General features: G+C 40.0%; 2 protein-coding genes across 2 annotated transcripts; both read right to left on the bottom strand.

The window, feature by feature from the left end:
- Positions 1-12,246: 12,246 nt before the first annotated feature.
- On the bottom strand, positions 12,247-12,753 carry LOC133052202 (late histone H2B.L4-like). The gene has a single exon (XM_061136969.1). It carries the CDS (start codon positions 12,751-12,753, stop codon positions 12,247-12,249), a length of 507 nt encoding a protein of 168 aa, XP_060992952.1.
- A 7,729-nt stretch (positions 12,754-20,482) lies between these two features.
- On the bottom strand, positions 20,483-20,783 carry TCEAL7 (transcription elongation factor A like 7). The gene is given in 3 exon segments (XM_061136839.1): positions 20,483-20,622; positions 20,625-20,711; positions 20,714-20,783. Coding segments are annotated over 3 exon segments (297 nt in total).
- Positions 20,784-25,304: the final 4,521 nt, after the last annotated feature.

Below are 25,304 nucleotides of genomic sequence, written 5' to 3'. Positions count from 1 at the left end.
TCCATCACCAACTCCCAGAGCCTACTCAAACTCATGTCCATTGAGTCAGTGATGTCATCCAACCATCTCATCCTCTGTCGTTCCCTTCTCCTCCCACCTTCAATCTTTCCCACCATCAGGGTCTTTTCAAATGAGTCAGTTAGTCACATCAGGGGGCCAAAGTATTGGAGTTTCAGCTTCAGCATCAGTCCCTCCAATGAATATTCAGGGTTGATTTCCTTTAGGATGGACTGGTTGGATCTCTTTGTTGTCCAAGGGACTCTCAAGAGTCTTCTCCAACACCACAGTTCAAAAGCAACAATTCTTTGGCGGTCAGCTTTTTTTATGGTCCAACTCTCACATCCATACATGACTACTGGAAAAACCATAGCTTTGACTAGAGGGACCTTTGTTGACAAAGTAATTTATCTGCTTTTTAATATGCTGTCTAGGTTGGTCATAACTTTTCTTCCAAGGAGCAAGCATTTTTTAATTTCATGGCTGCAGTCACCATCTGCAGTTATTTTGGAGCCCCTCAAAATAAAGTCTGTCACTGTTTCCATTGTTTCCCCATCCATTTACCATGAAGTGATGGGACCAGATGCCATGATCGTAGTTTTCTGAATGTTGAGTTTTAAGCCAGCTTTTCACTATCCTCTTTCACTTTCATCACAAGACTCTTTAGTTCTTCGATTTCTGCCATAAGTGTGGTGTCATATGCATATCTGCTTAGGTGTGGTGTCATCTACATATCTGAGGTTATTGATATTTCTCCTGGCAATCTTGATTCCAGCTTGTGCTTCATCCAGTCCAGCATTTCGCATGATGTACTCTACATATAAGTTAAATAAGTAGGGTGACAATATACAGCCTTGACGTACTACTTTACCAATTTGGAACCAGTCCACTGTTCCATGTCCAGTTCTAACTGTTGCTTCTTGACCTCTATACAGAGTTCTCAAGAGGCAGGTCAGGTGGTCTGGTATTCCCATCTCTTTAAGAATTTCCCACAGTTTGTTGTGATCCACACAGTCAAAGACTTTGGCATTGTCAATAAAACAGAAGTAGATGTTTTTCTGGAACTCTCGCTTTTTCTGTGATCCAACGGATGTTGGCAATTTGATCTCTGGTTCCTCTGCCTTTTCTAAACCCAGCTTGAACATCTGGAATTTCACAGTTCACATACTGACTTGGAGAATTTTGAGCACTACTTTGCTAGCATTTGAGATGAGTGCAATTGTGTGGTAGTTTGAGCATTCTTTGGCATTGCCTTTCTTTGGGATTGGAATGAAAACTGACCTTTTCCAGTCCTGTGACCACTGCTGAGTTTTCCAAGTTTGCTGGCATATTGAGTGAAGCACTTTCACAGCATCATCTCCACTAGCTTTGTTCATAGTGATGCTTCCTAAGGCCCACTTAACTTTGCATTCCAGGATGTCTGGCTCTAGGTGAGTGATCACACCATCGTGGTTATCTGGGTCATTAAGATCCTTTCTGTATAGTTGTTCTATGTATTCTTGCCACCTCTTCTTAATATCTTCTGCCTGTGTTAGCGCCATACTATTTCTGTCCTTTATTGTGTCCAGCTTTGAATGAAATGTTCCCTTGGTATCTCTAATTTTTTTAAGAGATCTCTAGTCTTTCCCATTCTATTGTTTTCCTCTATTTTTTCACACTGATCACTGAGGAAGTCTTTCTTATCTCTCCTTGCTATTCTTTGGAACTCTGCATTCAAATGGGTATATCTTTCCTTTTCTCCTTTGCCTTTTGTTTCTCTTCTTTTCACAGCTATTTGTAAGACCTCTTCAGACAACCATTTTGCCTTTTTACATTTCTTTTTCTTGGGGATGGTCTTGATCACTGCCTCCTGTACAATGTCACAAACCTCTGTCCATAGTTCTTCAGGCACTCGGTCTATCAGATCTAATCCCTTGAATCTATTCACTGTATAGATTCCCTTGAATCTAGTCACTTCCACTGTATAATCATAAGGGATTTGATTTAGGTCATACCTAAATGGTCTAGTAGTTTTCCCTACTTTCTTCAATTTAATCCTGAATTTTGCAATAAGAAGCTCATGATCTGAGCCACAGCTCCAGGTCTTGTTTTTTGCTGACTGTATAGAACTTCTCTATCTTTGGCTGCAAAGAATATAATCAATCTGATTTTGGTATTGACCATCTGGTGATGTCCGTGTTATCTCTTGTATTGTTGAAAGAGGGTGTTTGCTATGACCAGTGCGTTCTCTTGGCAAAACTGTTAGCCTTTGCTCTGCTTCATTTTGTAGTCCAAGACTAAACTTGCCTGTTTCTCCAGATATCTGTTGACTTCCTACCATTGCATTCCAGTTCCCTGTGATGAAAAGGACATCTTTTCTGGTGTCAGTTCTAGAAGGTCTTGTAGGTCTTCACAGAACCATTCAAGTCCAGCTTCTCCGGCATTAGTGGTCAGGGCATAGACTTGGATTACTGTGATATTGAATGGTTTGCCTTGGAAATGAACAGAGATCATTTTGTAGTTTTTGAGATTGCACCCAAGTACTGCATTTTGGACTCTTGTTGACTTTGAAGGCTATTCCATTTCTTCTAAGGGATTCTTGCCCACAGTAGTAGATATAATGGTCATCTGAATTATATTCACCAATTCCTGTCCATTGTAGTTTACTGATTCCTAAAATGTCAATGTTCACTCTTGCCATCTCCTGCTTGACCATGTGCAATTTACCTTGGTTCATGGACCTAACATTCCATGTTCCTATGCAATATTGTTCTTTACAGCATCGGCCTTTCACCACCAGGCACATCCATAACTGAGTGTGATTTCCACTTTGGCCCACCTCTTCATTCTTTCTGTAGCTATTTCTCCATTTTCCCCAGTGGCATATTGGACTCCTACTGACCTGGGGGCTCATCTCTCAGTGTCATATCATTTTGCATTTTCATCCTTTTCATACTGTTCATGAGGTTCTCGAGGCAAGAATACTGAAGTGGTTTGTCATTCCCTTCTCCAGTGGACCACGTTTTGTCAGAACTCTCCACCATGACCCATGCATCTTACCCAAATGTCATGTAGTTGGAATCATACAGTTTGTAGCACTTTTAGACTGGCTTTCCTTCACTTAGTAATACGCATTTAAGACTCCTCCATGTCTTCATGGTTTGATGGCTCATTCGTTTTTAGTTCTGAATAAGATTCCACTGTCTGGATGTACCACCGTTTATTTATCCATTCACCTAGTAAAAATCATCTTGGTTGCTTCCAGGTTTTGACAATTACAGAGAAAACTTCTACAAACACCTGTGTCCAGATTTTTATATAGACATAAGTTTTCAGCTCCTTTGTGTACATACCACGGAGCATGATTGCTGGATCATATGGTAAAAGGATGTTTACTTTTAAAGAAACTGCCAGTATTCCAAAGTGGTTAAACCATTTTTCAACCCCATCAGCAATGAATGAGAGTTCTTATTGTTCCACATCCTTGCCAGCAATTGGTGTTGTCAATGTTGTAGATTTTGATCTTTTTAATAAGTGTGCAGTATATCTTGTTTTAATTTGCATTTTGATGATGACTTAGGATGTGGAGCATTTTTTCATATACTTATCTTTAGCTCGTCCTTGGCAAGGTGTCTGTTAAGGGCTTTGGCCCATTTTAAAATCATGTTTTTTGTTTTCTTATTATTGAATTTTAAGAATTCTTTGTATAGTTTGGATAATGGTCTTTTCTCAGTTGTGTTTTCTGCAAATGTTTTCTCCCAGTCTGTGGCTTGTCTTCTAATTCTCTTGATACTGTTTTTGCAGAGCAGTTTTTTATTTTAATGAAGTCCATCTTGTCAAGTATTTCATGTATCATGGTTTTGGTGTAATACCTAAAAAGTCATTGCCATGCCCAATATCCAACGTCATCTAGATTTTCTCCTATGTTACCTTCTAGTAGTTTGATAATTTTATATTTTACATTTACGTCTGTGATGCATTTTGAGTTAATTTTTATGAAGGGTGTAAGATCTGTGTCTACATTCATTCTTTTGCATGTAGATGTGCAGTTGTTACAGTACTACTTTTTGAAGAGATTCTCTTTGCTCCATTGTATTGTCTTTGCTCCTTTCTCAAATGTCAATTGACTACATTTATGTGGGTCTGTTTCTGAGCTCTCTTATTCTGTTCCATTCATCTAGTCTTCTCTCATTTGCAAATACCACACTATCATGATTACTTTAGATTTATGGTAAGAGTTGCACTTCTGTTGTAGTCATTGATGCCAGTCTTTCAATTTCATTGTTCTTCAATATTGTGGTGGCTATTTTGGGTCTTTTACCTCTCCTTATAAACCTTTGACTATTTTGTAATCTCCACGGAATAACTTGCTGGAATGTTGATTGGGATATAACTTTTTAATATGCCTCTAGAACTAGTTTTTCTACCTAACTCTCCTACAGTTACACACATTTAAGCTACCACTGTTTCCCATCTAAATAAATAATGCCAATATAATTTTACATGCCAAATCAGAAACCTGGGTGTTATCCTTTACTTTTATTCCCTCGCTTCCCTCAATCTCATCAATAACCAGTTCCTGAGAATTCACCCTTCTAATTATCTTTCACCTCTGCCTACTTTTTTCCAAACCTACTACCTGTTATACTGCCACAGTTCACTTTCAAGATACTCAATTATATTTTTCCTGGAATACTATGGAATGTTATTTGCTGACATTCCTACATTATATATTGTTCCTGTTTAATTGATTTATTTTTCAAATATGAAATCTTATAAAAATCACTGTTATTTAATATCTTATTTCTACTTTCTCCCGTAACCATATGAAATAGGTACTTTTGGAAGAATATTTTTTTAAGAGGTTGATGTAGTGGGGCAGAAACCACCACCTTCACCAAGGTAAAAAGGAACTTTGAGTTACTTATTTATATATAAGCTTTTAGCAGCTTACACAGCCTTGTTACCATGGAATACTGAGAGGATAGACAGTAAGTGCAATCTTTGGGTACACTTGGGGACCCAAGAGCTTATGTGGGACAACTACTGTAAAAGATGAAAATTATGCATAAATTCATTTATTTAAATTCATTTCAGTTTCAATTCAAATCACAAGAAATCTGTTTTGGAACTTGAAAATGTTGCTTGAAAATTCCTCTGAATTATAAATACACATACATATACAAATACACAAATTGATGAAAACAAACAGTAAAAGCAAACTCCACTGCCAGATAGATTAAGAATATTTTTTTAAGTGACTGCCCAAGAATAGAGAAAAAGCTAAGGAATACCATTGGAAGGTTGATATAGGCTGAGAAACAACTTGACTTTTAGAATATAATAAAGATAACCTTTCAAATTCAGCAAAGAAAAGCTGGTAATTTTAAAAACTGCACATTTCTTTATACTATTTTGACTTGGACACCAGCCAATCCATATGGTCCTCAGTCCCAGACTTTTCAGCCTAAAGAACATAAGTTCACTGCTACCCTCATCCTCATCAGGGGTTGTCATTAAATGAATACATATATGCATTACATAGTATGGCCATTAAAATATAAATGTGCAGGAGCTGATAAACAAGTCTCATCAGTCCATAAGAAGGACACATGGAATGATAGGTAGATTGGGAAGCTAGAATCCCAGCCTTGATACACTCCAGGGTTCAAAAGTATTACCTAAATTCCATATATATGTGTTAGTATACTGTATTGATATTTTTCTTTTTGGCTTACTTCACTCTGTATAATAGGGTCAATAAATAAATTAATTAATTTAAAAAAGTATTACCTAAAAACTTTGAACCTCAGTTTTTTATCTGTAAAATTAGAACAATATCTGTAACATAGGTATAAATCTGGGGATCTAAATGTAGAAAACACGAACGCAAAGCACTTTGTTTCTATCACTGAGACAGGTTTAAGAGGACACAACTGACCTGTTGGCAATGATTTTCTGTTAAGTAGGTAAAACCTATTGACACGAGCATATTTAGAGAATGATTTTGGACTAAAAGGTGAAGGTCAAAAGTAGTTTAGAGAAAGTGGCAGTCTTCATGAGCTGAGGTAGTCTGAAAAGACTAGAGATCAAAAAGGTTTTTAATACAGTCTTGGTGATGTGAAGGGAATAGTCTCATGCATTGCTGATGCCACTGTAAATTGGTACAAACTCTTAGGAGAAAAATTTGGAAATATTTCTAATAATGAAAATGCATATAATTTTGTATTGAGGTGAAATTCACATAAAATAAAATTATTTTAAGTGTGCAATTCAGTGGCATTTAGTATGCTCACAAAGCTGCACAAATGTCACTTCTATCTAGCCCCAAAACTTTTTCCTTACTCCCAAAGGATATCTTTTTTTTTTTTTTTTTTAAGCAGGAGTGAATGTTTACTGGACATAGGCAATTAACAATGTTGTGATAGCTTCAGGTGGACAGCAAAGGGACTCAGCCCCACATACACATGTATCCACTCTCCCCGACACTCCCCTCCCATCTGGGCTACTACATAACATTGAGCAGAGTTCCCTGTGCTGTACAGTAGATCCTTGTTGGTTATCCACTTGTTTATTTATTTTTTTCATTTATTTTTATTAGTTGGAGGCTAATTACTTCACAACATTGCAGTGGGTTTTGTCATACATTGACATGAATCAGCCATGGAGTTACATGTGTTCCCCATCCCGGTCCCCCCTCCCACCTCCCTCTCCACCCGATTCCTCTGGGTCTTCCCAGTGCACCAGGCCCAAGCACTTGTCTCATGCATCCCACCTGGGCTGATGATCTGTTTCCCTATAGATAATATACATGCTGTTCTCTCGAAACATCCCACCCTCGCCTTCTCCCACAGAGTCCAAAAGTCTGTTCTGTATTTCTGTGTCTCTTTTTCTGTTTTGCATATAGGGTTATCATTACCATCTTTCTAAATTCCATATATATGTGTTAGTATGCTGTAATGATCTTTATCTTTCTGGCTTACTTCACTCTGTATAATGGGCTCCAGTTTCATCCATCTCATTAGAACTGATTCAAATGAATTCTTTTTAACAGCTGAGTAATATTCCGTGGTGTATATGTACCACGGCTTCCTTAGCCATTCATCTGCTGATGGGCATCTAGGTTGCTTCCATGTCCTGGCTATTATAAACAGTGCTGCGATGAACATTGGGGTCCACGTGTCTCTTTCAGATCTGGTTTCCTCAGTGTGTATGCCCAGAAGTGGTATTGCTGGGTCATATGGCAGTTCTATTTCCAGTTTTTTAAGAAATCTGCCTTACTCTTTTTACTTTAAAATTTTCCTAGAGATGCTTCAAAAAAGAATCTCATTCTTTTTAATGACTATGTAGTTTTGTTAGACAGAGGATAGTTTATTTGATCTTTACCTCCTGATGACTTGGGCTATTTCCAATATTTTGACTTGCCTCAGCACCCTGGGGAAATAGGTGGTGAAGCTTACAGAGTTGTGTCCTGGTGCACAAGGTTCTGTTTGTGCCCTTCCTGAGTCTATTTCCCAGTCCTGTGTAAGTTCTGGCTGGTCTATGGTGGGGTTAATGGCAACCTCCTCCAAGAGGGCTTATGCCATACCCAAGTCTGCTGCACCCAGGGCCCCTGCCCCTGCGGCAGTCCATTGCTGACCCGTACCTACACGGGAGACACTCAAACCCAGTTCTGTCTCAGTCTATGTGGGGTCTCTGGGTCCTGGTGCACACAAGGTTTGTTTGAGCCCTCTGAGTGTCTCTGGCGGAGATGGGATTTGATTTTAAATGCGAATTCGCCCCTCCACCGTCTCGCTGGGGCTTCTGTGCCCTTGGACGTGAGGTATCTCCTCAAAGTCTCTCCAGTGCCAACCATCTTGCTGGGCTTCTCTGACCTTGGACGTGGGGTATCTCCTCAAGGCCACTCCAGAGCCGCACAGCCATGGAAAGCAGTATTGGCCAACATGCTCCTGTATTCTTGCCTGGAGAAATCTGCTCCCTGACAGAGAAGCCTGGCAGGCCACAGTCTCCAGGGTCCCAAAGAGTAAGACACTACCAGAGCAACCCCATGTGCAGAGGCACAAGACTTTTTTTGCCTGTGGCAGCTCTGCCCCAGTGAGAGTTGACCGTGACGGTGGCACAGCTGCTTGGCTTGCAGGGACTCTGGCAGCACCAAGTGTGCAGGGACATGGACTGCCTCCACTGCAGGAGTTATGGCCTTATCAGAGTCTTTTTTTGAGCCTCTTGTAGCTGACGATCAGAAGGCCTCTTTGGCCAGTCTTTCTCCGTAGCTCCACCCATTCAAGCACTTAGAGGGATTCCTTACCTGGGGACCTTCTCTGTTGTTTGGCTCATCAGGCACATATAGCAGCCACCCCACCCCCACCCCACCCCGCCTGGGGTCCTACTCTGCAGATTGGCACACCACAACTTAAATGCACACCCTGGGTGGGGTCCTACTCTATAGTTCAGTGTGTCAGGTGCTTGCTGGGCCAGCCTCTCTATTGTTCATCTGCCAATGCTGGCACTGTGAGGAGAGAGAGGCTATGGTGATAGCTCCACCCCCAAACGTGACTCAGCAGTATCACCTAGCTTCCATGACTGCCTGGCTTTCCTCCACAGGCACTTCCCACCACAGTCCCCTCCCTCACATCCCCTTGATCAGTCTCTCCACAGTCAACAGCAGCCCTCACTTTGGGGTTGTTCCACAATCTCTAAACTCCAGCTACCAGCCACTGCACCTTCCAGGGGATCTGCATCCCAGTCTTGGGTATGTATGGTTGCAAGGACTGTCTGATTCTCATTCCATTTAGGCTGCCACAGATCAGCTGTTTCACTCTCAGCCTTAAATGTTTCTCCTCTGACTCAGACAATTGCCCTGATGTGGGGATTGGACCCTTGCTTCAGTTCCCCCACCTGCCGAGGGCAAGTCCAGTCCTACTAACACTCCTGTTTTTTCCCCTAGTTCCTTCATCCTACCAAGGTTTGGGTGGGTCTATATATTATTTTCCACTGGTCAATGACTTCTGTCCACTCTCAGTCATGTTCTGCATGTACTTCTGCATCTGAAGGTGTATTCCTGATGTATCCGTGGAGAGAGATGTACTCCATGTCCACCTATTCCTCTGCCATCTTGTTCTCCTGTATGAATTTTTAAAACAATTTCAAAAACCAGGAAATTAGAAAATTGAAATGTGTGTGAAATTTTTGTTTTGCCATTTCTGTACTATGTATCAGCCCCCATTTATATATTTAAATGTTTGATTAACTAGGATATGTGGAAAATATGTAAATAAACTGGGATAAGTGGGGAAAGTATAATAGAGGTAGTGGATGGGTATATCAGTTTCTTCACTTTATCTATTGCATATCACACATAAACTGCTTCTGAAGAACTCCATAGTACACTTTGGGAGAATGAAAATAAACTGGGAAATGAAATTGCTAGGGAAATAATTTAGAACTTACTGAACCCTGTCATGACTGACCTAGAGAAAACACTAGAGTTGGGGTCAAGAGGTTTGAATTTTGTAGATCCTCCTAGCTTTTCTCTCATTGTTTTGCTGAAAGTCACATCCTTCACAGATTTCTACATCCAATAACGGTGGTACTGATAAACTCTTTTTAACTTTAAAAATTGTATGGATGTATTCATGAGTTGCAATATTATATTTGTTCAGGGTTACAACGTAGTGATTCAGTTGTTTTATATATTATACTCTGTTTACATTTATTATTAGATAATTGGTGAATTTCTCTGTGCTGTACAGCATATCCTTGTTGCTTAAAGTTCAAAATGAATAGTTTAAAATATAATGAAATATTAAGTTCTAATGAAAACCATTGTAAATTACAAAAGACTGAAATTCAGAGTGCTTTCTCTCTCTCCAAGGATGTAGTAAGCTTGAAATCAATCTTTTAAAAAAGAAATAGGAGAATAGAATTATGGACATGGGGAAAGGGGAGGAGAGGGTGAGATGTATGGAAAGAGTAACATGGAAACTTACATTACCATATGTAAAAAGATAGCCAATGGGAATTGGCTGTATGGCTCATTGCTGTATGGCTCAAGAAACTCAAACAGGGGCTCTGTATCAGCCTAGAGGGATGGGACAGGGAGGGAGATGGGAGGGAGTTCCAAAAGGGAGGAGATATAGGTATATCCTAGGTTGATTCATGTTGAGGTTTGACAGAAAACAGAAAAATTCTGTAAAGCAATAATCCTTCAATTTAAAAATTAATTAATTAAAAAATAAAAACTATCTCAAACACAAATAAAAAGAATAGGAAAATCAACAACAACTTTGAAATTCAGCAATAAACTTATAGAAATAAAAATGTCAATGCACCAAGAAGAAAATACAATGGACATTAAATTCAGTAAATATTATCATAAGCAATAGCAGTCAAATACTGGAGGTAGAAGAAGGAGTCATCTTATTTCTCTTAATTGCTGAATATCCTCCTCCTTCTTAATTTGATGCAAGGAGCTAGAGACATGTCCCACAACAAGAAATGGATGCATGCATGTGCGCTAAGTCTCTTCAGTTGTGTCCGACTCTTTGTGACTCTATGAACTGTGGCCCACCAGGCTCCTCTGTCCCTGGGAATTATCCAGGAAAGAATACTGGAGTGGATTTCCATGCCCTCCTCCAGGGAACCTTCTCCATCTAGGGACAGAACCTGGGTCTCCTGTGTCTCCTGCATTGCAGGCAGGTTCTTTACTACCAGCACCACCTGGGAAGACCCAAGAAATGGATGTGCGCATGCTAAGCCACTTCAGTCGTGTCTGACTCTATGGATTGTAGCCCACTAGGCTCCTCTGTCCATGGGACTTTCCAGCAAGAATACTGGAGTGGGTTGCCATGACTTTCTCCAGGGCATCTTCCCAATCCAGGGAATGAATCCATGGCTCTTACATTTCCCACATAAGGCAGGTTCTTTACCACTAGCACCACCTGGGATGCCCAAGAAATGGATGCCTGTACTTAAATCGCCACAGTTAAAAGCAAGTGCTTGAATGGAAAAATATCAGGGAAACTATCACCCCACGTTCCCGCTCCACCTCTAGGCTGAGTGTCACAGGAAGGTTGTTATTTGTTCAGCCCTCCTCACTCCACCATATGTTTGGCCAATTGCTTTGGCTCATGGGCTACCAGTCCCTCATTGGCTGCTACTGTGGAGACTATGGCTACATTCACTGTCACTGGACCATCCCATCAACCCCGAAAGTTTGTAATTCAGTCAGGATTTTTGTTTTGTTTTGTTTTTTTAAAAACAAAATGTTCTAGGTTGCAAACAAAATACAAGATCAGAGAAATCTGGATAAGGTAATTTCAGAAGATATGGTGCTTAATTCCAGAACTTTAGAATTTAAGAAAATAAGAATTTTACACTGTGTTTGAGTCCTATTTTACACATGGAAGTGAATTGGGATTGAAGGAATAGAATGGGTAAGTGTGATTTTTATATCTGCTACTGCTGGTGCAGTGATAAAGAATCCGACTGCCAATGCAAGAGATGAAAGAGACAGGGCTTCTATCCTTTGGTCAGAAAGAAGCCCTGGAGTAGGATATGGCAACCCAGTTCAGTATTTTTGCTTGGAACATTTCATGGAGAGAGGAGCCTGGCGGGCTCCTGTCCATCGGGTCAGAAAGAGTCCGACATGACTGAGTGACTGAGCACACATATACACATACACTGCTCTTTGTGTGCATGCGCGCTACCTTGCTTCAGTGGTGCCCGACTCTTTGCAGACCCTATGGACTGTAGCCCACCAGGCTCCTCTGTCCATGGGATTCTCCAGGAAAGAATACTGGAGAGGGTTGCCATGCCCTCCTCCCAGGGATCTTTTTGAGCCAGGGATAGAACCTGCCTCTCCTGTGACTCCTGCACTGCAGGCGGATTCTTTACTGCTGGGCCACCCGGGAAGACCACACTGTTTTTTATCGGTTGCTATACCCCATATAAATGACACCTAAATCTAGATGGGAGAATGAAAATGAAAAAGGCCAATGAAACTTTTAGGGAGAGAATTTTGACCATAAAGATCCCTAAAATCGCTGAGAAACCATGAATAGGAATAACCATTTAGGAAAGTGACGAGTTGCAACACCTTAAGAAAAAGGTACATGATTTTCCATCGAACAAATGGCACAACCGACACATATTGAAGCCAAGTTAATGAGGTCTTATTATTTTCTTTAGGGGTAGAAATGCTTTGAATATGCATTATAGGGCCTAAGGGGAGAACCCTTAAGTCTGGGTTGCGACAGATAGTTCTGAGGCAGTTCATTTGTGGGTGATGTATCTGATGACCGATTTGGTGGCCGCGGACACGGCATACTTGCCCATCTCCCCAGGCAACAGAAGACGCACAGCTGTCTGGATGTCCTCACTCATGATGGTACAGCGCTTGCTGGAGCGGGTCAGGCGCCCGGCCTCTTCGGCAATCCGCTCAAACATATCCTTCACGAAGGAGTCCATGATGTTTAACGTTTCGCGGGAAACACTCAGGCCTGTGTGCACTTGCTTCAGCACCCGGGGGAAATAGGTGGCAAAGCTTACAGACTTGTTCAGACGGTAGGAGTGGCCACGGCGACGGCGACAGCAACGGCGACGGCGACGGCAACGGCGACGGCGACGGCGACGGCGGCCCTTAGCTGTCTTCTTCTTTGCCTTTCTTGGCTCGTCATCACAGGGCTCTGGTGTGGAGAACTCGGAGATCTCCATTTCGGAGGTGCAGGTTTCTTTAGTGACCAGGCTTTCCTCAGAGTTCTCAGAGGATGGTTCAGCCATGGCAGAGCCACCACTCCCCACAGGTCAGAGGGAAGAACAATGAGGCGGTTGAAGGCCGTTGGCCGAGTTTATAAGCCCTGCTTGCTCTGACGTCACAGACACTGTCCCTATCTGATTGGATGAAATGCCAAGGCAGGCCTGTTACTATGGCAGCCCATGTAACTTCTCACTGGATGTCCCACCTCCCAACTCCTGCCGTGCCCCTTGCCCACGTTTAACCCCCAGTCAGCCAAACTCAGTGAAAGTCACCTAAGTTGAAAAATGAAATAATCAGTTAGAGCTTCCTGAGAGAGTATGACTGACCTCCATATCTCAAACTCTTTCAGGCACCAGAGTGACTCAGGTCACTTGGTGGACATTTTACTCCAACACAGAACCTTCTCCTGATTGAAGCAGGAGCAGAATGTCCTGGCTTCCTCAGCAGAGTGCTCCTGAAAATCATAGGAATTAATTGACCAGCTATTATCTCCAAAATTTATCAAAACTAGTGATCAGTATGAAGAGAATGACAAAATCCCACTCTCCAAATACAGAACACAAACAGAAATAGGAATACTTACACATACATACTAAAAATATTTAACATTTTGCAAATTTTAAATTGTTTTCTCAAACATTATTTAAGTCCCCCAAGTACCACACATATTGGAATTTATTAATGATTTATAGTGGTTATTTCTCAAAAAATGATCACTCTTATTGCTGAAAAGCCTCCAGGATGAGAGAAAACGAATAAAAAAAAAGAGAAATAAAACACCTAGGAATAAACGTACCTAAGGTGGTGAAAGACCTGTACTTAGAAAAAATAATACCCTGATCAAAGAAAGTGAAGATAGTACAAACAGAGGGAAAGGTTTACCTTGATTATGGATTAGAAGAATTGATATTGTTAAAATAAACATGCTATCCAAGGCAATCCACATACTCAATGCAACTGCTATGAAAAGACCAGGGCATTTTCCACAAAGCTAGAACAGACAATTTTAAATTTTGTATGGAAAGATGAAAGACCCTGAATCTCCAAAACCATCTTAAGGAAGAAGATCAGAACTGGAGGAATCAGGTTCCCTGACTTTGAACTATATCAGGAAACTACATTAATCCAATCAGTATAGTATTGGCACAAAAGCAGGCATGTGGAACAGAAGAGAGAGCCCAGAAATAAACCTATGTGCTTATGGTCAATTAATCTATAATAAAAAAGACAAGAGTATACAGTGGAGAGAAGACAGTCTCTTCAATAAGTGGTGCTGGGATAATTGGATAGCTACATGTGATAAAGTAAAATCAGAACATTCTCTAACAGCTTATACAAAAATAAACTCAAAATGGACTAAAGACCTAAATATAATACATATATTATGTAGGAAGTCATTTTAAGAAACAGAATCCATTAGATATATTAATGACCTGTGTTTCTTTCACATTTGTAAATTCAGAAATTAAATGAACACATCAGTTATAAAAAAAAACATTAAAAATACAAAACAATTGGGTTTTGAAGAGATAACTGGGACCTCAAAGGTCTCTGATAGACAGGAAATCTACAATGGAGAAAGGAAAAGCAATTTGATATTGAAGATTGGAAGGGGGAGTAACACTAGTAATTATTCACTTCAGTTGATGATTGAGGAAATAAGAGCCTAGTGAGCAATCACCTTGCAATGTTGTGGTTCACTGTAAAGGCAAAAGAAGGCAAATGGCTTCACGACTGAGTTAACAATTGCAAGTCTCAACTCACGGATGATGGTGTTGATAGGATAGGCATACCCCATTCAGAAACCTTTTCAACATTAGCATTGTTTATGGATTCACTTATAAAGAGGACCCCAACACAGCATAGAAGTTAAGTGCAACAAAAAATTCAGGAAAAAAAACTCATTTCACACTGCCTAGAATCAGAAGTTTCTACCCTAATTCATTCAGATGATCTAATGTCATTCTTTTTCAGCCCTTATTCTCTTCTTTTTGAAGTGGAAAACCTTCATTATTTTCAGCTTAACATCATAGGTATGGTGAGGACATTCAGTCAGAGAAGCTAAAAAGTTCACATTGACTCCATGTCAGCCAAGGAAGGACTCAAAACTGGTAGCCACAGTCACTGAGCCACCCTACAGCGAGGTTATCCTGACTAAACCAATAATGGTCTTCCTGGGGTGTTCAGGTCTGGTAACAGTAGAGTAAGAATTATGATTATTTATCTACTTTATTGTTCATTTTATAAACTTAATTAAGATCATTTAAATATTATGTAAGTATTAGAAAATGGCCAAATAGTAAAGAATCCACTTGCAATGCAGGAGACTCAGGTTCAATCCCTGGGTCTGGAAGATCCCCTGGAGTAGGCAATGGAATCCCACTTCAGTGTTCTTGCCTGGAAAATTCCACGGACAGAAGAGCGAGGCAGGCTACAGTCCATGGAGTCACAAAGAGTCGGACACGACTGAGCGACTGACACTTTCAACACTTTCAAGTATTCTAGAGCTCCTGTACAAAATGCTAGTGATTGGGTCAATTAAACACATTTATTTATTGTCTCATACTTGCGGAGGCTCCAAGTCCAAATCAAGGTTTCATCTGAGTTGGATCTTATGCAAGGTGTGAATGCATAAGAGGCCTCCATTACTGGCCACTTTCCTTGGCTTGTAAATATCTGAAATTTCCCTATATCTCCCCACATTTTCTTTCCTATATGTATGTATCTATGTCTTATTTTCCCTTTTTATATGGCTATAACTCATTTGGATTAAGACCTACTCTAATGAACGTATTTTAACTTGATTACTTGGTAAATACTCTATCTCCAAATATGATCACATACGAACACATATGAGTGTTTATGGCATAGATACATTAATTTTAGAGGCACAAAATCAACCCATAGGAGATATGCATTTTGAACTAATTATAGGCATATCGCCTGCCTCTTCCATCTCATTAAGAGAACACTGGTGACCACTTATGAGAAACAAGGTGGCCCCACCACAGTCATTTTCACAATTCTGTGAATGTTCAGTAATTTCATTTTAGTATTTGATTTCTTCTTCCCTCTGTGAGGGAGAAGATAGTCTGTCATTCTCAATTGTTACAAAGTATTCGTTACACCTACAGTTGTAATTATTTCCTATTGTGTAGGACATAAGAGCCTGTAAAGTACACCACTCTCAGCCAAACACTGAGATAAAATCCTGATAATTCAGGAAATCAAATTTTCCTGAGCCCTTCAGGAAAGGGACAGGGCTCTACAGGACAGAAAAGAAACAAAACAAAACAGAAGACCTTCTTTAAACTGGCAGAACCTCATGAGATAAATAAAAAGAATTAAGGTCCTGGGGCAAGATACTAGAGAGAGCCTCCCTTAGTAGTAGAGGTATGAAGTGGACAGTACTTATTCCATAACGGGCGATGAAGGTCTGTACTTTTTGGTCCAATATGGAAGAATTCTGACAAGCTATTATACCTCCAGGTCTCTCTTTGGTCAATGCAGTAAATATTTAGGATAAATGAGACTCATTGCCAAAAATATTATTTAGTATTTTGTGGAAAATTAGAGAAATCTTATGAGAGAATTTTTTTAAAAGAATATGATTCCCAAGGAGGCCAGGAAAATCTTCCACCAAAGCAATGTTAAGAAAATATCTCTAGGTGGGACCTTGAGATGATCGTAGACAGCCTGAATATAACTTTGGAAATGAAAAGCTAATTTCAGAGCCATTGCATTTTTGAAAAGGGAACTCTAGACCCACAGGAAAGAGACAGTATTTCACAGAATTATTTCATTTCTATTGTGCTCATTGTTGTTGCTTTCAATATCCCCATATTTACCTATGTGACATACGAATATTTTTCCAAGCAATTTTTGTCCATTGCTATTATGTGTGAATTCCTGTTAAGAAACCTAACCCACTAGCATATTTTTATTGGGCTAGGTGTGTTTTACATATAGTGAATCCAATAATCAAATGCAGGCATTAGGAAACCAGTTTTACACCTGCACCATGCAGGCCTTGAAGACAGAAGTGCATGAGTGACTAACACTTGACACCTAGGAAGGAGGGAGGGACAATGGGGTTCAATGTTGAAGACCAAGAGGGGAAATGAGCATATATAATTGTTCACTTCAGAGGGTGATTGAAGAAAACAGCCACCTAATGAATAATCATGATCGAATGGTGTTGGCTATTGCACATACAAGTTAGGACAAGGGTTTTCTGCTTAAATAGCAAACTATAAGTTTAAACCCTAGGGAAACAGTTCAAATTTTTTTCAACATAATCTGTATGATAGTAAGCCAGAAAGATAAAGAACATTACAGCATACTAACACATATATATGGAATTTAGAAAGATGGTAATGATAACCCTATATGCAAAACAGAAAAAGAGACACAGATGTACAGAACAGACTTTTGGACTCTGTGGGAGAAGGCGAGGGTGGGATGTTTCGAGAGAACAGCATGAATATTATCTATAGTGAAACAGATCACCAGCCCAGGTGGGATGCATGAGACAAGTGCTCGGGCCTGGTGCACTGGGAAGACCCAGAGGGAGCGGGTAGAGAGGGAGGTGGGAGGGGGGGATCGGGATGGGGAATACATGTAAAACCATGGCTGATTCATATCAATGTATGACAAAACCCACTGAAATGTTGTGAAGTAATTAGCCTCCAACTAATAAAAATAAATGAAAAACAAACAAACAAACAAACAAACAAACAAAAAATAGTAGGGCAGTAAGTGTAATTTTATAACATTTAGTTAAAATGTATACTAAAATATATAAATTTTTAGGTGGATAGCTGTCAAACTGATGAGTGTTTGTGGAGAAGGGATTGAAATTGGATTAAGGTGTAGTTAAAGCAGTATGTTAAGATTAACAAGGCTATCTCACTGACTTCGTCAAGATGTTAAGATGTGGCTGCTCAGTCATGTCTGACTCTGTGACAGCATGGACTATTGCTCACCAGGCTCGTCTGTCCATGGGATTAGGCAAGAATACTGGAGTAGGTTGCCATTTTCTCCTCCAGGGGATCTTCCTGACTCACTGACTTTAAAATTGTTTATTATTCCTTCATGTCAGTTCATGAGAGTTATTGGCTCTCCAGCTTGGCTCTCCTCCATTGATTGTTTGGGTATCTAACCTGCATTCATCTCACAGTTCTATGTGTTCCAGATAGCATACATTGTTTCCAAGGGTACTGAAAGGAGTGTGGAGAGGCCACCCTGCATTGTTTATAAGCCTTAGATTTATCTTATATTACATTTGATGGCCCCAACATATGTGCAAGGAAATCTGGAAAAAGTAAAAGAACACAATTTTTTTTTTTTTCGTTTTGGCCTTGCTACTCACCTTGCTGGGTCTTAGTTCCCCTACCAGGGACTGAACCCCAATTCCTCACAGGAAAAATGCAGAGTCCTAACCACTGGACCACCAGAGAATTCCCAGAACATGTACTTTCTGATCAGGCAGTTTTACTTTCCAGAATCTATTCTACAGAAATAAAAGCACCAGTAGTTTGAATATATGTACAAGCATGCTCATGGCAGGTAGCAATTCTTTTAGTGGGCAAAATATAGAAATAGCTTGAATGCTAATTAACAGGAGAATAGTTTGAATAACACAAATTATATTCACACTATAGAAAATAGATTAATTGCATTTGTATTCACTGACCTTTGGAACATCCTATAAGACTTCTAAGCTGAAATGAGGGGACACAAAGTAAATGTATAACTCAAAGTCATATGAAGACATAAACAACAATGGTAGAGATAGCTATATAGCTAAATACAAAAGCAAATAGTTTTGCATATTTGGTTTATAACTTCTCTTTTTCTTCTATATGACTTAAAAGACTAATGCACAAAACAATAACTGTAAAGTTAATGTTCATACATAACCATAGACTCTATTTCAGGTGAGCTGTACAGGAGTCTTCCTATAATCAGAGAGCCTACTAGTTTATAATTCATAATTAAGAGCTCCTGAAAGTCATAATGTAACATTATAATATTTAGCTAAAATACAAAACAGAAATATATAAATTTTTAGATGCATATCCATAAAACTGACAAGTGTTTAATTGTGGGAAGGAAATTGAAATTGAATGTGTGGTTAAAGCAACTTATATTAAGGTGAACTAGGTAATTAATTACTTGTGACAATAGCAACATAAAGATATATAATGTCTTTACTCAGCAATATTCACTGTAAGAATCTCATTCTGGGCTGATTCATGTCAATGAATGGCAAAACCACTACAATACTGTAAAGTAATTAGCCTCCAATTAAAATTAAAAAAAAAAGGAATCTCATTCTTTTTAACTACCATGTACTTTTCTTGGTATGTAGCTAGACAACAATTTATTTGACCTTTTCCTTTTGATGAGTTAGCTATTTCTAATATCTTGGCTTTTACAATGTCACAATAAACATCCATCCAAGCATTCTGTGTATATATCATCTATGTCAGATATATATCATGTATCTCTAATATAACACAAAGCAGTGGAATTTTATGTAATATGGTATATACATATTTTTACAGATTTTTTTATTTTTTCCTTTCCATTTGCAAAAGCTATTGGGGCATTAGAGATATTTTCCTGTTATCTGTCATGCTATTGCAAATATTCTTCTTCCAGGCTATTTCTTGTTTTCAGATATTTATATTTTTTTCCTTAGCAACCTTTGGATTTACTTTCATGCTTAAGAAGATAATCACAACACAAGACTATATAAGTTTTTCTTAATTTTCATTGCAATATTTTATTTGTATTTTTCACATTTTCATCTTTAAATCTACCTGGGATGTATTTTTGTGTATGTGGCTAGTAGGAATCTATATTCATTTTCTTCTGATTGGATAGTCCAGGTAGTTGATTCTTAGGTTAAAAAAGCTCCCTGAAAATCTATGAAATCTTTAAATAAAAATTCTCATAGCTAAAAATTTGCTCACTGCTCTGATTTTTTCTTTCTTTCTTTCTTTTATTTTATTATTTCTTTAGGACAAAGTCTAAGCAGTAGCATTTGTGAGACATGGAGCATGCAAAGTATAGAGCTTTTGGTACTTACTGTGAATGGAAGCAAAAAATATGGATATAGCAATTTACTCTCTCAGTGAGTATGAAAATGCCTACATAATAAATCTGAGTATTGTAAGTAAACATTTGTCTATTTAATAGAGATAGCAACTTGTTTTTATTTTATTCATTTTCATTTGTCTTCAAAGGTGATTGACAATTTCTTTTATCATGTCTGTTTATTTTAGTTTTTTGTGACACAAGTAATCCACACATACACACACACATATATATAATTCATTTTTGGAAAATGAGAAGATGCAGATAGGTAAAAAAATAAAATACAGATAACACAGCAATTCACTGCTAACCTTTTGTTATATAATAATTCAGACTTTTTTGGTATTATGACATATATAAATGTACATGTAAGATATACATAGATAGGTATATCTATATATCATTTTTGCAATATTATTTTCACTTTACAATATACAATGAGCACCTTCCCATGCAAACAAATGAAACAACTCTGTTAAATGAGTGAGATCAGGTGAAAAGATGAAATGTTGGTAACAAGAGTCACACGTAAAACACTGAAGGATTGGAATAAAATAGTAGCAAATATTTCGCAAGAAAACGCAGACAAAAGGAACCAATGCTGCAGTATTAGTAGCAGAAAATAGTTGAATTCAGGGGAGAAGTGTATTAAATGGGATATGGATGGTCCTGAGAATGCCTACGGTTAGAAAGCAGAGCCCTACATTTCTTTCTCAGACCCCTTATCTCTTCCAAATGCCTTTCCATCTCATCTCCCTCTCTTGTCATTTCTTCATCCTTAAAATGCTAAAGTCTATGTCCTCTTTAAATTCCTCGAGAGACTGAAGCAGCCTTTGCCTAAAATTTCCTTCTGTTTGCTGGCGTTGGAACTCTCCATCGAGTGCTCTTCCTGTCTCTTTGGCACATTGCACTTGGGCTTTCCTTCATTTTCTTTGCAGGATTTTTGCATGATGTAGTGATTTCTTGCTTAAGTCCAGGGAGAAAATGTAAGTAAGATTGCTTCACTTCTTTTGATTCAACCTTGTCAGTTTCTCTTTGAAGCTGGTTACTTGCCTGATAGCCTACCCCTGCTACACTGGTCCAGCCCTCCTGAAATTCGAGATGCTGCCCCTTCCTCTCCCACCCCTTCTCCGCCTCCTTTCTCCTCCTTCAGCAACCCACCATCAAGCAGACAAGGCTAATGGCCTCTGATGGGCGGGAGAAGGGGAGCAGACAGGGAGGTGAGCTGTGAGGCTGCAAATTTAACCCAGCTCTCCACCTTTCCAACTCCCACCCTCAGAGACCGCTGTCTGAGTGCCTCCCTCATACTGACCAGAGACGGTTTGGGATAGTTTCCTTCTCTTTTTCTTGCCTCGAGAGATCTGTGAACACAGACCCTCAGACCTGCTGGCAGAAAGGAAGGAGTGGGGAGTTGGTTCTCTGTGAATCAACCAGCCCCAGAGACAACACATTATTATCTTGAATCCAGGATCCTCATCACTGTTGTTGCCCCCAGTTTCCTACCTCCTGTTTCCCCTCCTGTTCCTATCCTTTCCTACTGGATCTCTGTGCCACCCCCACCTTGCATCCCTCACCCTCAGGCCTAGTCCTACCAGGGCCATTGTCCCCTCACTCCCCACTTCACTGCATCCCTCACTAGCAGTCAATGAGACGAACTGTTTTCACATTATCTCTAAATTTCTCTGTCTCCACCTCAGGGTTCCAGCCTTTCTCCACACACCAGCCCACGCCTCATTTCCTTCAACAGAGTTGGGTAAAGAAAAGAAGAAAACAGGGAAATCTTACCAGTGTGAGGGAAGCTGATTATTTCTAAACTACCACTAAACTTCTGGGTGTCTCTCAAGAGACTTCTATCTACTCCAGCCCCACCCTCCTTCAAAAATACAATTATCTCCACGGGGGGGTTGGGGAAAGCAGTCCTAGACCTTCTCCAGTACTAGATTCAGCCACTACCACCCCAAGAGTTCCAGTGGTTCACTCACACCAACCTGCTGGGATTTAAAGATTTTATGTCCTCTTTCTCTTGGTCACAAGCAGGAACGCCTGCAGGGCAGTAAGTAGCTGGTAACCAGAGGAGAAAGAAGCCCAGAAATATAGGGACTTCATGCCAGCTCCTGATCACGTGAGGATTATGTCATCCTCCAACTCTGGTCCCCATTTCCCCTCCCACCAGCTGTGCTGGAGAAGTAGAGCAGCTTACCAACACCCCCCACTCCCACCAGGCCCTGTCATTCATTTTTGTCACTGCTAATTCCAGAGGTCAAAAGGGGCCCCTTCTCCCTGTAGTTGTAATTTGCCTGTCTCTGATTACCATAGTCATATTAACAATTGTTACTTTTTAAATGGTTGTATTGGAGAGAGAAGATTATTCATCCTCTTCTAAACTACAAGAACAGAAAGGTAGCCGTCTTCCTTTCACCCACCCTCTCCTCAGTCACTAACAGCCACCATTTTCCTTTCACTTCAATTCTTGCAACCAAATTGGAGGGGATGGGGTAAATTAAGGAAGGAAGTAATGAGTGGGATCATGGTTTGTAGTTTTGTTCTGATAATTTCCTATTCTTCCCCCAATAAACATATTATATTCCTTTAATAATCAGAAATACAGTAACAATACATGCATTTAAGAAAAAAGATTCACGATAAGGGATAAAAAGACCCAGCCATCTGTTTCTGTTGCTGAGTCATAAGAAATGTAGAATCTCCAAGCAGACACATTTTTGGAAGCTTAAAATGTACAGGACAACTAGAGGCTACACTTCTGAGGCCCTCCTGAGTATGTGGAAGCCTTTTCATTAGGCGAGCTCCTGATTCCATAATGCTACACACCTCGCCCTTAGATTTTCAGATCTCAAAAGTCAGTCATAAAATTTTACTACTTTGATCTCAGTATCATGCCTTCTCTCTCCCAGTTTGTACCATGCCCTTTTATCTCCCTTAATACTGTGTTTAAAAGATCCCACCTTTCCTCAGAACTCTTATTTAGAATCCGATAGATTTTCATTTCTCCCATACATCTCTATCTTATTTATGTTTCTTTGGACCTTACTCTGGAGAAAGAAATGGCAACCCACTCCAGTATTTTTGCCTGGAAAATCCCATGGACAGAAGAGCCTGACGGGCTATAGTCCATGGGACACAAAACAGTCGAACATGACTTAATGACTAAACAACAACAACAAAGACCTTACTCAGTCACATTGGGGAATTAGAAGCACTAACAGAAACTGGCCCCATTTAGTCAATTATCACACAAAAGTTTTTGTTGATAAGACTTTTGGTACTAATCAGTGAATCTGTTGTTGATTGGTTAGCTTGAAATATATGCAACAGAAAGAGGGATTTTTTTAAATGTTATTTACTTATTTATTTATTTTTGGCCATGCTGTGCAGCTTGTAGGATTTTAGTTCCCTGACCAGGGGTTGAACCTGGGTCCTCCCAGGCAGTATGGAGTCCTAACCACTGGAACACCAGGGAATTCCTAGAGATGTGTTCTTAATATTTGTTTTTAGGAAAACAGTGGCTCATCATAAATGCAAAGTTGCGACCAACCATTTTGAGGTAAATAGTTCCAAAAACTATTTAAGAGGAGAAAGAAAAGAGATCTTTAAAAGAGTGGGGCATTGTTGTCACGGTTATTAAGGAATGGTTACTTGTGATCTGTTGGTGGGGTGGAGAAGTCCTGAAGCCTCTGTAAACAGCTTTTTCATGCAGATCATTGAATTTGTGGGGCTCTTTTTTCCAGTTTGAAAGCAGTCTCTCTTTGTTAACTGACCAGATTACAAAAATGAAAACAAATACCATAGTTCAGGGCTTCCCAGGTGGTGCTAGTGGTGAAGAACCCACCTGCTAATGCAGGTGATTTAAGAAGCACAGATTTGACCCCTGGGTCAGGAAGATCCCCTGGAGGAGGGCATGGAAACCCACTCCAGTATTCTTGCCTGGAGAATCCCATGGACAGAGGAACCTGGCAGGCTGTGATCCATAGGGTTGCATAGAGTCAGACACGACTGAAGTGACTTAGCACACACAGCACCATAGTTCATCCTTCTAATAAGCCTGTTTTTCTGGTATTCTCTATCATTAGTATCTCTACCTTCTATAAAATGCATGTGTGGCAAGTCACTTCAGTTGTGTCTGACTCTTTGTGACACAATGGCCTGTAGCCCCACCAGGGTCCTCTGTCCATGGGATTCTCCAGGCAAGAATAGTGGAGTGAATTGCCATTTCCTTCTCCAGGGGATCTTCCTGACTCAGAGGTCAAACCCATGTCTCTTATGTCCCCTGCATTGGCAGGTGGGTTCTTTACCAGTAGCGCCACCTGGGAAGCCCACAGTAAATAGTGCACATAGAATTTTAACTAAGGTATTCAGACTCCAGGTTTCCCAGGTGGAGCTAGTGGTTGAGAACTTGCCTGCCAATGCAGGATGCATAAGAGACATGGGTTCAATCCCTGGGTCAGGAAGATCCTCTGGAGAATGGCACAGCAGCCCCCTCTAGTGTTCTTGCCTGGAGAATCCCATGGACAGAGGAGCTGGCAGGCTATGGTCCATAGGGTCACAAAGAGTCAGACATGACTGAAGCAAATTAGTATGCATGCACATTCAAACTCCAGGGGTGGCACGTGATGAAAGTAAATTCTATCCCTTTTTCATGGATGAAAGGAAGAGCATAGTTCTATCCTCTTTTAAACTGAGTGGAGGTGGAGGCTCTAAGAGAATTACATGCAGAGAAAGATCTGCAAGAAGAAGGTACAGAACTGGTGTACAGTTCTTAGTTGTTCTTGTTGCTTAGTCACTAAGTTGTGTCTGACTCTGTGAGCCCATAGACTGCAGCATGCCAGACTACCATGTCCTCCACTACCTCCTGGAGTTTGCTCAAATTCATGTCTGTTGAGTTGGTGATACCATCTAACTATCTCATCCTCTGCCACCTCCTTTTGCTTTCAATCTTTCCCAGCATCAGGGTCTTTTCCAATGAGTCAGTTTTTCACATCACATGGCCAAAGTATTAGAGCTTCAGCTTCAACATAATTCCTTCCAGTGAGTGTTCAGAATCAATTTGCTTTAGAACTGACTAGTTTGATCTCCTTGCAGTCCAAGGGACTCTCAAGAGTCTTCTCCAGCACCACAGTTCAAAAGCATCAATTCTTTGGCGCTCAGCTTTCTTTATGGTCCAACTCTCACATCCATACATGACTACTGGAAAAAAAAAACATAACTTGTTACTACTTATTCTGTTGATCTAAAAGAGATAGCAGAGTGAAGACAGAGACATAATGTACACTCACCTTTGTTGTGGCAAGGATGGGTGAATATTTCTGTGTGTTAGGTAGACACCAAGCTGACTTGCTGGTTCCTTTTTCAATATGGCTTTACACAGGGTGAGGGGACTCTGTAAGTAAATTGTCCAGAATTGTGCAAAATATGCTAAAATAAGGGCTTCCTAGGTGGTGCTAGTGGTAAAGAA

This window comes from Dama dama, chromosome X (assembly GCF_033118175.1).
Source record: "Dama dama isolate Ldn47 chromosome X, ASM3311817v1, whole genome shotgun sequence".
Taxonomy (NCBI): Eukaryota; Metazoa; Chordata; class Mammalia; order Artiodactyla; family Cervidae; genus Dama; species Dama dama.
This window is presented reverse-complemented; position numbering and strand designations above follow the sequence as displayed.

Bases quoted from the DNA above. Each gene is read 5' to 3' on its own strand.
- LOC133052202 (XM_061136969.1), bottom strand. From the start codon at position 12,753: ATGGCTGAACCATCCTCTGAGAACTCTGAGGAAAGCCTGGTCACTAAA.